Genomic DNA, 15,110 nt, shown 5'->3' on the forward strand with positions numbered 1-15,110 from the left:
GGACACGGTATGAGGGCAGTAACGTACTCTGAGGTGATCTGTATTGGAATATAACATACAGTACTTGGCAGAGGTAACCTTTCCTTCTTGCTGTGCTTTGCCTCAATCTCATCAGGACACATTCTCTTGAATGATTGCTAATGCTATTATGTATTTCAAAATCATATTTTACACATTATGTGATTATGTGACATTATGTGAAATACAATTGCATTTGGTTCAGACACATATGTCCCCCACAGAATTAATTATAATGACTTTGGTGATACTTTGCCTTTTATCTAACACCATCAGGTCAACATTTCTTTTGTCCATTACTTTGGTTAAAATACCTACAAAGACATATACAATAATATAATCAAAGACGTTCCCTTCAGCCTCAGCTGTATTTTGTGTTCAGTGCTTATTAGCAAGTGGGCTACCTTGGAATCAAACACATATGTGTGTTTGATTATTTTAGGACTTTGTGTTAAAAAACTAAACTGCTTATTTAGCAGTATGTTCTGGGCATTTATTTAATATGTTTATTCTTTATATGTTTGCTATATGTTACATTTAGACTTGATAACGCATAATAACTCACACTGCTGCTCTCCATACCTTTGGTATTTGATATTCAATGTCTAACTTACTCTATTTTTGTCATTTGGATGTGTTAATAAAAGAAAAGCCATGCTGCGTGGCTGCTATAACTCATACTTGTCAAAGTGAGCATTCACAACATGAACGCATTCTCCACAATTGTATGGTGCATGAACTATAGGTCTGTATTAAATAAGAAATAATTATACTTTGCTTTCCTTGCCAGCTGCTTTATTTTCCACACAGAAAGTAGCATTACAACATGAATGAATCATGAAATAAACAACTTTAGTGTGGTGTGTGTGCCACGCTATAACTTGTAAAACAAGCCACTATATTATTTGTCAGATTATATTTTATATTCACCATACAGATCCATGAGCATCTCTCGAACATGATGGAGGTGTCCACTTGGTGCTTGGTACACTCTCCACACGTAGAACATCCGCTGCCATCCGAGAGAGTTGCAGTCCCCAGATGGCTAGCAGTCACCACACCACCACTGATTCTGACTAGCATGGAGGTGGAGGCCTCTGAAGCTCACTAATTAACACATTATATCCTGTTTGCCAGCTGGTCGTCTGGCCACCTCATGGTGAAAAGTCTTCAGGAAGCCAAGAAATGGTTCTACACAAAACTCCCAGTTAAACTCCAATTCATCACAGTCTTTGTCATGCTTCATTTATGTATGAATGAAATATAAAAAGAATGAGTGAGATACATGTTTATTACTGAGCTTTCGAGTCGCTGGTATGTGGATTTTATTACTTTTGGACAGAACTAGGATAGCCATTTTACCCTGTTCCCAGTAGCTTCTTTATGCTAAGCTAAGCTAACCAACTGCAAATGCAGGAGCTTCATTAGAGGGCCAGCTCTATAAACAGATTCCGAATTCATATCAGAGGCAGAACACTGGCCGAAATGCAATCTCAGATTCCATCGTTTATTGTCTGACGATAATTTGGCTTTTTATCAGCACAAAATTAGCTTGTAAACTGGCTACTTTTCAAACAATCGGGTTGTAGATGTCTTCTCTCAACTCCAACTCCATTCTCGTGTTTCAAATTTCTGACTGGACTGTAAACAACGACTGGCATGATAATTATTATGTATTACTTCATTCAGCGATTGGTAGTGATTTAACAGACATTCATTCAAATGAAAATCTTCGAGATTATTACTTTACACAGCACAAAGCATAAAAGACTTAGTACCTGGACCCAGGGGCCTTGACTTTATAGTTTGGGTAGAATTGCCATGACTGAATCGCAACTTGTCAAGGGCAAGAAAAGGTCTCCCAGCAGGTAAGTGAGGTGCCAGTTTCGCCTCAATGCTTCAGTTTTTTGGACATGAAAAACCCTGTAATGCAAATTTCATAGTGCTACTCTGCCGAGAGGTCAAAACCTGCTGTACATTTGATTGCTATAAAATGTGCATACAGTGTCTCTATAAACCTTTACCTAGATTGAAAGGAATGTCTGACTCACAATGGCTGACCTTTGTACACTTGAAATTGAGCTGGCACTTCCGATTACCCATTTTGTTCTGCTCAACGGTGTGATTTTTGTTATTATTCAGCCATCTTTATGTTGTTTCACTAGCTGTGTCACTTGGGAACAGGTTGCAGTCATTATCTGCAGTTATAAATATAGAGAAATAAATAAGGAACTGTCCACTAAAACCACCTGCATGTAAGAAACTCTCTTCTGGTGAGTATATCATTTTAAATTAACTACTAAATTAGGCCAACTCTGAATAATTCAAATTAATCTTCTTAATCAAATATTATCTTGAAATGCCTCCTTACTTTAAAGAAGAGTTTAAGGGGATTTCACTGGTGACCTAATTCAGTCTTCTTTTAAAATCCACTTTGCTTGTAGCCTACAGTAATGTATTCCTGGCAATTTCATTTAAAAAGAAAATATCAATCTCAAAATGTTCAGGAAATTTAGAACTTTGGTAATAGTGTCCTAATTAGTTAACAAGGCAACAATTTAATAAGGGCACATTGTACATTAAGTGTAGTAGGCTACTTTGTTTGTTTTCATAATACTCGTGACATTGGCAGTTACCATTATTATGGTTGTACTGTTGTATAAGGTTCACCCACTTAACCTCCATGTGGTGTTAGATTAGGGGATCTCAACGGGGGCGGCAGCGCCCCCCAGGGACGTTCACGTGTCTTTGGGGGGCGTTTGTGTGTACGGCCCGGGAGGTAATTCATAAACACACGCAAAAAATCGACTCCAAAAAAAGAAATCCAAATATAGTCAGATATAGAATATAACCGGCGACTGATTGTTTTTCCTGGCCAAGGTCGGGTCCTTGAACACAACACAAGCAGAATGTGTCATCACGTGGTCACGTCAAGTCAAAAAATGCAATATTGAATGAGACTGTCATTGACATCAGTCAACGCAACATGGCGAGTGTAACAAAGAGAAAGGTGGTTGCGGAATGTTCCTGGAGAAATGGACGAACAATTATTTCTTTATGGAAGTAAAAGGCCAGTGTTTGTGTGGATGCATTTGCGGTCGTGGAAAAGGCTCTCGAGCTGCATTACAGCACGAAAGATGTCAAACTGCACGAGCTGAAAGGTCGAGTCGAGTGCGTTTGAATAAAGTTAACATTGTGTGCTTTTAGATTTTTATTTTTATTTTGCTGAGCGATAAAGTGCTGCTTGAAAAACAAAAACAAGTGCCGCCCCCTCAGCCACCACTGCTCGAAAGCATTAATGTTATTCCAAAGATACACCATGAATAAAACTAATCGGAATCAATGTTAAAACACTACTGCTCTGGTCGGAACTTGGACCAGCAGCAGACAAGCTGCACTCTGGCTGCTCGTAGTAGCAGAGCTAATACCTGCAGAGCTAACACCTACAAAGCTAACATCAGCAGCGCTAACACCTGCAGAGCTAACACCTGCAGAGCTAACACCAGCAGAGCTAACATCTGCAGAGCTAACACCAGCAGAGCTAACATCTGCAGAGCTAACACCAGCAGAGCTAACATCAGCAGAGCTAACATCTGCATCACTGCTGCTGATTCAGGCTGTGTGTTTAAAAAACGCGGATACGGATACGCGAACACCTGAGTTTCTGAACGTTGGAGTCGACGTTGCTCCATTTTTAATTAATGTGTTGTTTTTTTTACTTTTTTGCACTTTGTAGTTCTCTCCTCTCCTTTCCTCTCGTTTGTTCGCGAAACGGAGAGAATGTGAATGCGCAAAGCAATGCAGTAAATATGGAAACGTGCACATAAATTAGATAAATAACATAAGCGTTTGGTTTATTTAATAAAAGAGCACATTTGGCGCTATATAGTTATATAAAATAAAACACAGCGTTCCGTTGGGGGGGGGGGGCAGCGCCTCAGACTTGTTCCTTTGTGCTTGTTTATCAAGAGTGCAAATTGTTTCACATTTCTGAGGCTGCTGTGTTTAACACCGGTTACAGTTTGAATGTCTGACCTGTCTCTGATTGGCTGCAGTTTATGGCACAGATTAAAATTTGAATCTTCTTACCGTTGCATTTGTTTAACACTCCTTAATAAAATGTCTTTGTTTGCTCCCTGGGTACATGGTGTATTAGAGCAATTGAAGGTAAAAACAACAAAAGATTTGTTTAATAATATAACCTGGACCTGGATAATGGATAGTGGGGAGCTGGTCCAAAAAAGGTTGAGAATCACTGTGTTAGATGAACAGTCCAATACTTGAATTAAATTTCAGGTGTTGATTAAATGTGCTATGTAACAATGTACATACATTAATGGCTTTGTATTGCCATTGATTTACGTATTGTAACGTAATTTAAAAACTGAGACCTATAAAGGTCTGTAGACTGCTAAAGAACTTCTGATGATTTTGCCGGAAAAATCCAAATGATGTAACATTTACGCACACTCCCGAGTCCCCTGCCTCTCTTCATCTCCCCAGTGTGTAGCTAACGTAGTGAAATAGATTTGAATGAATAAAGTCTGCTAATCCATCCAGACTCCTTGGGTTGATGTGGCTGGTAAATTGGCTAGCATGGACATGTTAGCTGGCTAGCTTGTCATATTACTTCACTAGCTAACATGGTCCATGATACAAATTCATTTATATTGACAAACGGTGTTGATTTTAGCCAACAATAAATTATGTAACGGTACAAAGCAAAGGTTTTTAACTAACTATTGACAAGAGCGATGCAACTAGCTAACAGTAATCTAAACCAAGGTTAGCCAGCTAGCTAGTAATTTAGCTACAATATGATGCTGCAGTTCACTTAACGGCCACCAGTGTCATTATTAACAAGGGCTTTCTGAAGACTCCACATAGTACCTTTTAACGATGACGGTAAGTAGATGATGAATGACCAAGATGTATTGAGCGCCTGTCATTGCCACTGGAGACACTGATTTGTGGTGGAGTCTCATTGAGTAGGCCATAAAACTGCTGGTCAGGGCTGCCGGGTGAAACATATCAAGGCCACAGTCAGAGATAGGAGATAGGGCCATTTGGTTCCGAATTCAAGACACTGTAGGCCTACAGACATATTTACAGGACATCACATTATTGGTGTAGTTGAAAAAGACTTTTATTCAGTGCCTGGGAGAAACAGTACAGCACAATTTGTTATAAAAATGGATATCCACAGGTTCAGTCAAGACATCAGTAGCTCTAAGGCCAGGTTAATCTCTGAAATTCAAACAAGGCTAATGCAAAAACTGCCTCCTCCTTAACATACTGTTTTTTCTGTCCCCAACACCCGTGACAGCAATCACTCCATAAAAGATTAGCAGAAAACTAATCATTTCCAGCTTACTCACTGATAGGTTTTTAAAAAGTGATAAAAGGGAAAATAATAATTTTAGATTCAAAAGGCTCAATTTGAAGTTTGAAGGAATCTTGCCCTCTGGATGTGGGATTATTCAATACAGTAGTGTCCATGTCCAACAAGGTCATTTAAATTTAGTGTGAAGTCTGAATGCACTTGAGCAAAACACTAGTGATGGCGAGATGAAGCGTCATGAAGCATTGAAGCTTTCCATCCGATTGGTTCGCTCATGGGCCAAAGCTTCATGGTGCTTCATTTGCTCTACTGCGCCTTCAAGTGGACAATAAATGTAAAACCGGCGAAGTGCAAGGCTGCAGCGGATTTAAAATATCTTTGCCCTGAAAATTATTTGACGCACACATATAAGACTGAATATAATGTTCTATTTAAAAATAAAGATTGATGTTATTACGTATTACTGAGAAGAGAGTGCCTGGAAAAAAATGTGGGCTTTTTCCGCCTTAAATGATAGTGCAGTTTAAGATTGGACAGAGAGAAGGGGAATGACATGCAGCAAATAGCAGCAGGTCTGTTTCGAACCCCGGACCGCTGCGGCAAGCATTTGAATGTGGGTCGCCTGCTCTACGAGCTATGCCACCAGGGATGTGCAATGTACACGTTGGATGTACATTATTTTTTCAACAGATTTAGATTTGGTATCTTTACTTGGTCACAAGGAAGATGATGCTGGTGTGCATAACAATTGTTTCGCTAGTTGGCTGGCTCCATAATGATCCAATACAAACGCAATACCAACGACTCAACAGCAACGATGCATACTACGACAACAACAACCCACACATTTGCGGTTATGTAAAGTGTTGATTATGAGGGGGCTCAATTGCGGTTCGCTCCCCCTTATATTTCGAATCGCACACCAAATCCGCAAAGGTTCTCGAGGCTTTGAACAGTCATCACATACGTCATCAACACAAGCCTCGATACGTGCTTCACAAAAATCTTCCGCGATTACTCGACACACGCTTCGAAGCCTCGACATGGAAGGACACATCACTACAAAACACGCTGTAACGTTTACATTTGTTGAATAATGATTACAAAAGGAGTGGTTCTCTATATGAGCTTATTTTGTAAAGCAGTCCTGGTAATAAGGCACAGTTTCTGATCAGAAGCTTTGTTTTAAAGAATTAAATGTTCTTTGCTGCGTAGAATATAAAAGAGGGTATTTCGCATTTTTTTATTTTTCCAAATCTTTTTTTTTTCCTTACATAACTTCATTTAAAAATAAATATCTATCATCTTCTTTAAAATAGTCTTTTAAAGTGTGCTGTTCCCCGTCATAGCCCACAATGCTAAATGAAATTGGAAAAAAGTGTGGAAATAGTCAAAACCTAAAATAAAAAATAACAGGATGGATATAGCATTTTTATACACAGTTCAAAAGTAAAACAAACGTCAAAAAAAATTAACCAAAAAAATCACAAACAACAAACATGTAATATACAGAATAAAAAAAAATGGATACAATTTGAGAAGCTTCTCCGCTCCCGTTTCGCCCCATGGAGAAAATATGTGCCAATATCCCCGAAAAAAAGGCCCAACACCCCTCTGTTCAACCCATCTCTTTGGCGTTTATGGAGGGGAGGAGCAGGCAATGCAAAGCGTCTCTGCCAGACAAAGAGCCACAAGGCCAGTTCATTGGACGCCACATGTTCACCAGGCGTGTTCTCGGGGAATTAAAACTGTGTTTAACTAGGGCCCAGAACAAAAACAAACGGAGTATGGACGGGATTTATTTTTAGGAGTGTGATGTGAAGGCGTTCTCAATGCAGAGGACGATGTAGGAGCCGGAGCAGCTACTGGAGCTTTGCTGCAGGAGGTGGCCGCTCTGTAGGGATGATGCCAGACCAGTCACAGCGTGGTCGCCCGCCCGCCATGTTTCACAGTAGTGGTCTGTTTGCCGGTGGCCTTTGTTGCTTGATCCATGCCAGACCATTTTCTCTGGCCTGGAGATAAGCAAAAACAAGCACATAGGTCAGAATATACAGTATACAGTACGTGCCCACAGATAGAAAACCAACAAAGTATACAAGATGTAACTTTAAAGGAAATAAAGTCTGCTTCTACACTCACAGCTACGTTAGCGCACAGGATGTTGTGTTAAATATAAGATTGGTGTACAAACAAAATTAACTTACCATGCGCTGTCCCTGAGGATGTCTCTCCCATCGAAGGAGTAGATTGGTACATTCTCCCTCATTTTGTTCATATTGTCACTGAAGAGTGACTCCCAACTGTTGAATAACACTTGGTCCTGCAAGGATAAGAATACAATGCTTAAATTTCATACATCATACATTTCATACACATCATACATTTGGACCTCCAAAGTACTATAAACAGAACAACTTCCCCTGTCTGTTTTGGCCCTTTAGCAATATTACAGCTTCCCCAGCAGTAGTATCTAACCTTGAGGTTGAGGATAGAGAAGCTGTCTCTGTCCGACCTGCGAACAATGGTGTACAGGTCTTGAAGCTTGGAGGACAGGAAAGCTCTGAAGGTCCCCTTCAGGCCTATAGCTCGGGCCTGCTGGAAGCAAAGGAAGTCTGCTCCGCGAATTCCTCGCATGTTACCAGTTTGAGGGGCGTTCAAGGCGATGAGATGCAGCTGATGTGGAAGACAAAGTTTCTGTTAAGATAGCTGCCTCTGTATGACCTGCTCTTGTTAGACATCGGTATAGGGTCAATTATTGTAATATGCTTCTAAGCACATTATCGAAATGACATTTAAAATGATTGTTGCTATCGCACCCTTATTTTTAAAAATGATAAATTTGATTTATTTTTTAATAACTTTCATTGTCCCTGTCAAACATATATACTTAATTACTGAATATTAAGTATTTTAGGGTTACGGCTTACACCAATGTATCCTGCATTAACGTAACATGATCCCCTCCATAATTGCCTAATTTACATTTGAGCTCTCCTAGTAGAACTCTACTCACTCCTGATGCTGACGGCTCCACATGGACAGCAGGCTGCGGTACAGGTGGACTGGGCCGTCGCTGTGGAGTTACAGCGTATCTGTTGTCAGTCTGTTGGGTGGCTAACCTTCCATCTGTCTGACCTGTGTGTCTCGGTTCTGGGAATCTGGGATCATAACGTGGGGGGTATCTGGGGTCTACAGGTGGATGTGGAGGAGGCTCAATGGGTCGTATGGCAGAACCACCCTGAGAGTAATGGCCAGCTCCGTTGTTGTGGGACTGGGGGTACACGATCACAGGTGGAGGCTGGACCTCCGCCACCTCGTTCTCCTTTAAATTAGAAAACATTTGAGAGATTAAATACAAAATACAAATAAAAAACAGATGGTGAATGTAAAAGGCAATATATGTTTATTCTATTTTTCTTCTGTGGAACTTACCAGATCTCTGTAGAAGGGACTGTACTCTCCAAGCTGAGAGGGGAACATGAGGTGTTTAGCAAATACTGACATCTCACCTCACAATGAATGAATCACCTGATGTGAACTGTACCACATAATAATGTTGGTAGTGTATATCGTCTCTCTGAATCAAATTACTTTGGCAATTAGGCATAAGTTAGGCAAACCTTTTCATGAGTCAAGGTATTTTGCAGTTGAACAATACATTGTTATACAGTTAAACATTTTGACCAATAAGCATCATTAAAATGTTAGTTATTTGAAATAACTTTAAATAAAAACATATAAAACAAAACTATATTCAATTTGAATGAACAAAAATGCAAGTCAACTATACACTACATATTCCTTGGGTGAAAAGTAGATGACTGTACCATGACTTGCCGCAGTCCATCGCGTACTCTCAAATAGAGGTCTGCTTTGTCAATGATGTAGATGAGGCTGCCCTCTGACTGGCGTCTGGCAGTAGCTACCATTGTGTCATATGACCTCAAAATAGTAACCTGTGGAAAACAAATACACATGGTGTTTAGCTTTGGTCGAACATAAATTGAAATAACTAATAAATGTCTGCCAATTGCTCTAACAATGAAAGGTTGTGATCAGCGCTGAATATTTTATAAGGCAAATGTTCTTAACTTATTAATAATTCCAGCCTACCAATCACATAATACGTCGGATGATATTAAAATGCAGTGATGGCACTTACCCCAGAGGAGATAGCAGCACTTCCAGGAGGACCAGGAGGACCAGGAGGTCCAGGAACACTGACAGCTTCAAAAGAAAACAAAATCTTGTTTATGAATTGGCTAATAAATCGCTCAAGTACAGTTTGTAGCCAACAAGTAGAAACAATAGCTTGAGGTCCCCTCCACACTAGTTGTAGGAGTGCATATTTAGAAATATCCAGAATATTTAAAAATAGACAAAGCAGCTCACGGTTATTGGGCCTATATGCTGCGGGAAGTGAAGGAGATCCTTGGGGTCCTGGAGGTCCAGGTGGTCCTGGAGCACCTGGACGCCCATCGTAACCAATCCCTGGTGTCCCTGGTGGCCCCTGGGGTCCAGGAGGTCCCAATACGGATTCTCCCTTTGGACCCTGACATGAAAGAGAAAAGTCTTAATTCCTGGAACACATTTTTAAAATGTCTCAACTAGGTCATGACAAACAACTTTGTTTATGTGTAATAACTGAACATGTGCTTATTGTACAACCACAAATCTTTAGACAAAATAGGATCAGGGCCGTTAAAGAGATAGTTTGGTTGTTTGAAGTGGGGTTTTATGAGGTATACTTAACCATAGTCCGTTGATTGCAGTTGGCACGCCCCAAGTTTGGAGAAACAGACAGGAGTACCAGCAGGAAGCTAAGCAATGTACTGCTGTGGACGGGTGAATAGAATATTTTCATCGCCCTACCTTGCTGTCAGACAGGAAACTGAAGCCTTTATCTCTGACCTCTTCAAAGCCACCAGACTCCATTGAAACAAACAGTAATTTTACCTCGCAGAACATGGGAGCTGCTGCCTGGATTGGTTAATTTGTTTGAGTTATTTTGTGACTCTGGTATGTTAAAGGGGTAGTTTGCCAGGAAAGGGAAGGGCTGTCTGATAGATAAAACAGTAAAAATATTCAAAATATAGCGTACACTGTTTCAAATAAGTTTTGCCGCTGCTCTCGTCCACAGCAGCACATTGCTGATCGTCTGTGCTGTTACTCCTGTATGTTTCTTTAAACTGGGAGCATGCCGACCGTCATCTCCTGTAGGTAAAACACTGACTGTGGGTAAGTACCTCATACAACCTCACTTCAAAAAATCAGAAACTATCCCTTCTAATACCTGTAAATATAAGACAGACGCTCTAAACTCACCTCAAGGCCCGGTTTGCCGGGAGGCCCTGTTTGGCCTTGTACTCCTCCGAAACGTGGGTCATAATATCCACCACCAGACTCTCCCTTTTCTCCCTTCACACCGAGGTCGCCACGCTCTCCCTTCAGTTCATTCTGTTGGAAACAGTTTAACATTATTAAGTACAATACATCCAGCATGCTAATGAAACTGACAGGTGGTGTATCGATAAGTTTACCTTGAATGTGTAAATGTCAAAATTAGAGGCTGTTCCTGAAAAAAAAAAATAGTAATTAGGTAATTATAATTCCCTTCAGCACAGTCCTGCAGTGAATATGTGTAATGGTACAGTATGTTTAATTTGCAAACTAGGATTTACCTGGGATTCCTGGAAGTCCTCTATCACCATCCGCTCCTTTTTCCCCTTTCGTCGCTACAACAAAATATAATTTTTAACATTGATGTCCATAGGTGATCTTACATGCACACATTTTAGCACCCTGTGTTTTGACTTTTATTAATTCATTCTTCAAATCTAGTCAGACTTGACAGCTTAATCTCCTGACAATAGGGTGTATATCCCCTTCAGGCTGAGGCAGCTGGAAACTGAAATTAAGATAGAACTGTTTATCTCTGCAGACACTTTAAACCCTTATTAAATCTCTCTTCATTCCTTTTACTTAACTTCTCCCTTCTGATCCCTTTCTATCTTACAATATTACATATTGGAGCTAAAACAACAAATAGTGTGTCATACCTGGATAATTCCTGGAAGTTTCATCATAGCGCTATGAACAGAAAGATAAAATATAATTCCAGCAACAACAGAGAAAAATATTTGTCAAAGGTTTAAATGATGCAACTAGAAACTGACTCAGTAGTTCCAAGAAGGCAGACTAGATATAATATGAGCTTAACTCTTAACCACATTACATGAAATACAATAACTTTGTGTTACAGGAACTGGTACATATAAATGTCCAAAGTTTATTTCAAGGTACAAGGTTTCAGATCTAATGTACTTACATTGAAGCGGTCTAAGGGAAAGGCTGGCCCGGGGGGTCCAGGTGGTCCGGGTTGGCCAGGGACTCCCTGTTGAAAATAAAATTCTTACTGTTTGTTGTGACAAGGATTACTAGAAGGTGGAGTTAAAACACTGCAGACCACTGATCAGAGAGGATAATAACTTGCGGGACACGGGAAATCCTACACACTACTGTCAATAGCGACTGCAAATATTTATTTTACAGTGAGGTTCGCATTGAAAATAATTTAATGGCAGTTTCACTCGGCATCGCTGTGGCGATCAGATGATCATGCTGCCTACACTGAAGGGGGACTAACCACAGTGTGAAAACTAAATAGAGAAAAGGACCTGGTACCAAACGTGAGTGGAGTTAAACAGAGCCGTACCATACGGTTGAAACACAGCATTTGTGTATTTTGTGACATTCGAGGCTTTGCCTTCATCACACCCTGGCATGGATTGGGGGTTTGAAAGTAAACAAGATGACGTCACTGTCATATCAGTTTATCCGATGCATTGGTAATAAAAGTAACACTTACTGGGTAGCCATAGCCAGAACCAACTACTGCATCTCCTTTCTCTCCCTTGTACCCATTTACACCAGGGCGACCCTGAGGGGAGAAAGACGTTGATTAGTATTGCCCTGCACTTGCAAACAAAAGAGATTAAAATACAACTCCGGCAATAGACAATAGGTCAGTAACATGAATGTGGAACTTAGTATAAACACAGAATAGTAGAATATATTTATATAACAATATACCAATATAAGACACCAAGGAAGTGGTACTTACAGGTCTTCCAGGCATTCCAAGTTCACCCTTTATTCCAGCAGGCCCATACTGGCCCTAAGGCAATACATCATGATATTAAAGACAATGTGAGCTGACTGGAGAATGAAGTCAAAAATAATACTTTTTTAGCTTGAAACAGTTTTGTTACATTAGTGTAGATCATTTCTGTTGCTACTTTGTCATCATTGTAAATGAGAATTGGTTCTCAATCGACTTATCTGGTTAAATAAAGTAAAATAAAAATGATTAAATCTTAGATAGAAACACTGAAACACTTACAGTGGGTCCAACCGGTCCAGGTGATCCTCTGTCTCCCTAAAGGCATGATAAAGAAACCAGAGTAGTTTCAACAATATATGCACCACCATAACTCAAGCAACACATTTGGATATGGAAAGTAGCAACATATCATAAATGATAGAGGTGAGGTGTGTGTATGTGTCAAAACAGACACAGTAAATGCATGCAGTCAAATGCAGTGAGACTCACCTTCAGACCGTTCTGCTGTTCCAGATGCAGAAGATTTCCATCTGGTCCAATTACTAAACCTGGTTCACCTTTCTCACCCTGAAAACAGATAATCAGGGAGTCAACACAGACTCAATTACAGCAGTGTCTTAATGATGACGAGTGGCTAAATTAATAGTTGAAGAAAAAAAATGAAGAAATTACCTTCACTCCATAGCCTGGAAGGCCAGAGTCTCCCCTGTCACCCTTTGGTCCAATAGGACCCTGCAGGACAAAGACAATACGATTTAGCAATTTACATGAGTAATAACATTTGGCAGCAGGAAAGTCTTTGATCCCCAAGATCAATTCAAGCCATTCCATTAGGCTCCGTCTCCAAAGAGCAGCTTGTGTAACGCTGAGTCAACCACTGTTTAGATATTGAGTGTAGAAATGAGTGGATGAGATGTTGTAGCCTTCTTTGAGAAGATGCAGTGGCAACATGCTCTCTGCTAACTGTAGTGCAGAGAAGAAGGTGAAGCTTGCTAACTTTTGTGGATGCCAAACTTTAATGTTAAATTATTATGGGAATTTGAAAGAAAGGGAACTTGAATTGGTCTGAGTGTAAAAAAAACAAAAAAACATTACAGTGTTAAAGGGAAGTAAAATCTATTAAGACCTGAGAGATTTCTATGAATAAGGATTTAGATTAAAGACAGTCATCCGTAATCCAAATGTGAACAAAAGGGTCACCAACCACACCAACATTCAGCACACAGAATTTGAACCTTTAATGAAATGAAAAGACCAAAACCAATGAATTGATCCTACTGGTAGGTGCTGTCTCTGTAGCTAAATCATCTTAATCCTTGTTGTCCAAAATCAAATTACTCCAGTTTGAGTCAGCTTTTCTCGATACTACAGGGCCCTACTGTTCAAGGAAATTACATTTAACATCGTATTTTACCTCGTTTAAGCCTGTGAAAACGTGGTTTCAAATCACAAAGTATTTTTTCATGACATTAAATATGTATTACTAAATAAGCATCAATCACAATTAAAAACATTCTTAGTTATTATTAACACTCAAAATGTTAGCTAATCTGCTTCATCAACTGCAGACAGTGGACTGGCAACATAAGCAAACACACAAACAAACTGCACTAAAATACGTGACATCACTTTAATCAGCACTGCCTACTTCAAACCAGTAAAAATAGCTCAGACAAAAACATATATATGCAAAAGAAATGGACGTAGTCATGGTGACATCACCAATTGATTTGTCGTCTACTGTTTTAAGCCAAACAACCAAAACGGAAGGTTGCAATACCCCAAAGCATACGCTGCTTTATCTTCTATTTTACTCTAAATGTGAGCATCATTTAGGAAATGAACATCACGTTGTATTAAAGAAGACTTGAAACTAGAGATCGAGAACATAAACATATCAGGAAAATGTTTAGTGACTTAAAAAATCAAGTGAGAAGTAGGGTCATTTTCTCATAGACTTCTATACAATCTGAGACTTCTAGACTTCTTTTTGCAACCAGTGGAGTCGCCCCCTGCTGGCCGTTAGAAAGAATGCAGGCTTAAGGCACTTCCCCATTTCCGGAGGTGCCCCTGGGAAATAACCAAAACGTTGGCAGACATTAGTGGATCCCATCACTTAGTAGGAAGTATAGTACTTCATAGTAGGAAGGTGTAGGTTTATAAGAACTTTACTTTACTTTCTTGAGAATTAAGCTTTAATTGTGACCTGTTTTTTAAGATTTGCATCTTGTTTTAGGAGTGAATGGTTTTGAGGCTGTTTGCACCAGACATGGTTTGGAAAATTAGAAGTATTGAGTGGCAGACTAACACATTGTTGGTTTTGGTCTTTTGTTTACAATAATTAAAGTTTTTAAATATAATATATGTAGATCAACTACATGTTCAAAATACACAAGAGACAAAGAGACAACACAAAGACCATTAGGATCTAAAGGTAGACTTACAGGGAATCCAGCCTGACCAGGTAAACCAGCTCCTCCCTGTACAGAAAATATAAAGACATATTTACATTTAACTTCATCACATTGGTGTTCTGTGTTTTGCTAACTGACTGTCATGCACACATGCAAAAATGTACAAGTACATCCAGATGTGTGTCTGTCATGTTTCAGTTGTTTTAAGATGAGG

The 15,110-nt window shown here is 39.7% G+C and overlaps 1 protein-coding gene across 3 annotated transcripts in view; it reads right to left on the bottom strand.

Annotated features, from left to right (window-relative positions):
• Nucleotides 1–6,629: 6,629 nt before the first annotated feature.
• Nucleotides 6,630–15,110, bottom strand: part of col18a1a (collagen type XVIII alpha 1 chain a) — a 74,315-nt gene continuing 65,834 nt past the window's right edge. For all 3 annotated transcript variants that reach the window (XM_029459664.1, XM_029459663.1, XM_029459662.1), the window contains 19 exons: nucleotides 14,927–14,962; nucleotides 13,155–13,214; nucleotides 12,972–13,049; nucleotides 12,762–12,797; nucleotides 12,483–12,536; nucleotides 12,228–12,299; nucleotides 11,688–11,753; nucleotides 11,419–11,449; nucleotides 11,041–11,094; nucleotides 10,900–10,934; nucleotides 10,685–10,816; nucleotides 9,752–9,911; nucleotides 9,522–9,586; nucleotides 9,187–9,315; nucleotides 8,792–8,824; nucleotides 8,373–8,681; nucleotides 7,835–8,032; nucleotides 7,564–7,679; nucleotides 6,630–7,371 (listed from right to left, as the gene is read on the bottom strand). In XM_029459664.1, the coding sequence (XP_029315524.1) occupies nucleotides 7,164–7,371; nucleotides 7,564–7,679; nucleotides 7,835–8,032; nucleotides 8,373–8,681; nucleotides 8,792–8,824; nucleotides 9,187–9,315; nucleotides 9,522–9,586; nucleotides 9,752–9,911; nucleotides 10,685–10,816; nucleotides 10,900–10,934; nucleotides 11,041–11,094; nucleotides 11,419–11,449; nucleotides 11,688–11,753; nucleotides 12,228–12,299; nucleotides 12,483–12,536; nucleotides 12,762–12,797; nucleotides 12,972–13,049; nucleotides 13,155–13,214; nucleotides 14,927–14,962 (1,872 nt within the window). In that variant the 3' untranslated portion in view covers nucleotides 6,630–7,163. The remainder of the gene's footprint in view (nucleotides 7,372–7,563; nucleotides 7,680–7,834; nucleotides 8,033–8,372; nucleotides 8,682–8,791; nucleotides 8,825–9,186; nucleotides 9,316–9,521; nucleotides 9,587–9,751; nucleotides 9,912–10,684; nucleotides 10,817–10,899; nucleotides 10,935–11,040; nucleotides 11,095–11,418; nucleotides 11,450–11,687; nucleotides 11,754–12,227; nucleotides 12,300–12,482; nucleotides 12,537–12,761; nucleotides 12,798–12,971; nucleotides 13,050–13,154; nucleotides 13,215–14,926; nucleotides 14,963–15,110) is intronic.

This window comes from Cottoperca gobio, chromosome 21 (assembly GCF_900634415.1).
Source record: "Cottoperca gobio chromosome 21, fCotGob3.1, whole genome shotgun sequence".
NCBI lineage: Eukaryota > Metazoa > Chordata > Actinopteri > Perciformes > Bovichtidae > Cottoperca > Cottoperca gobio.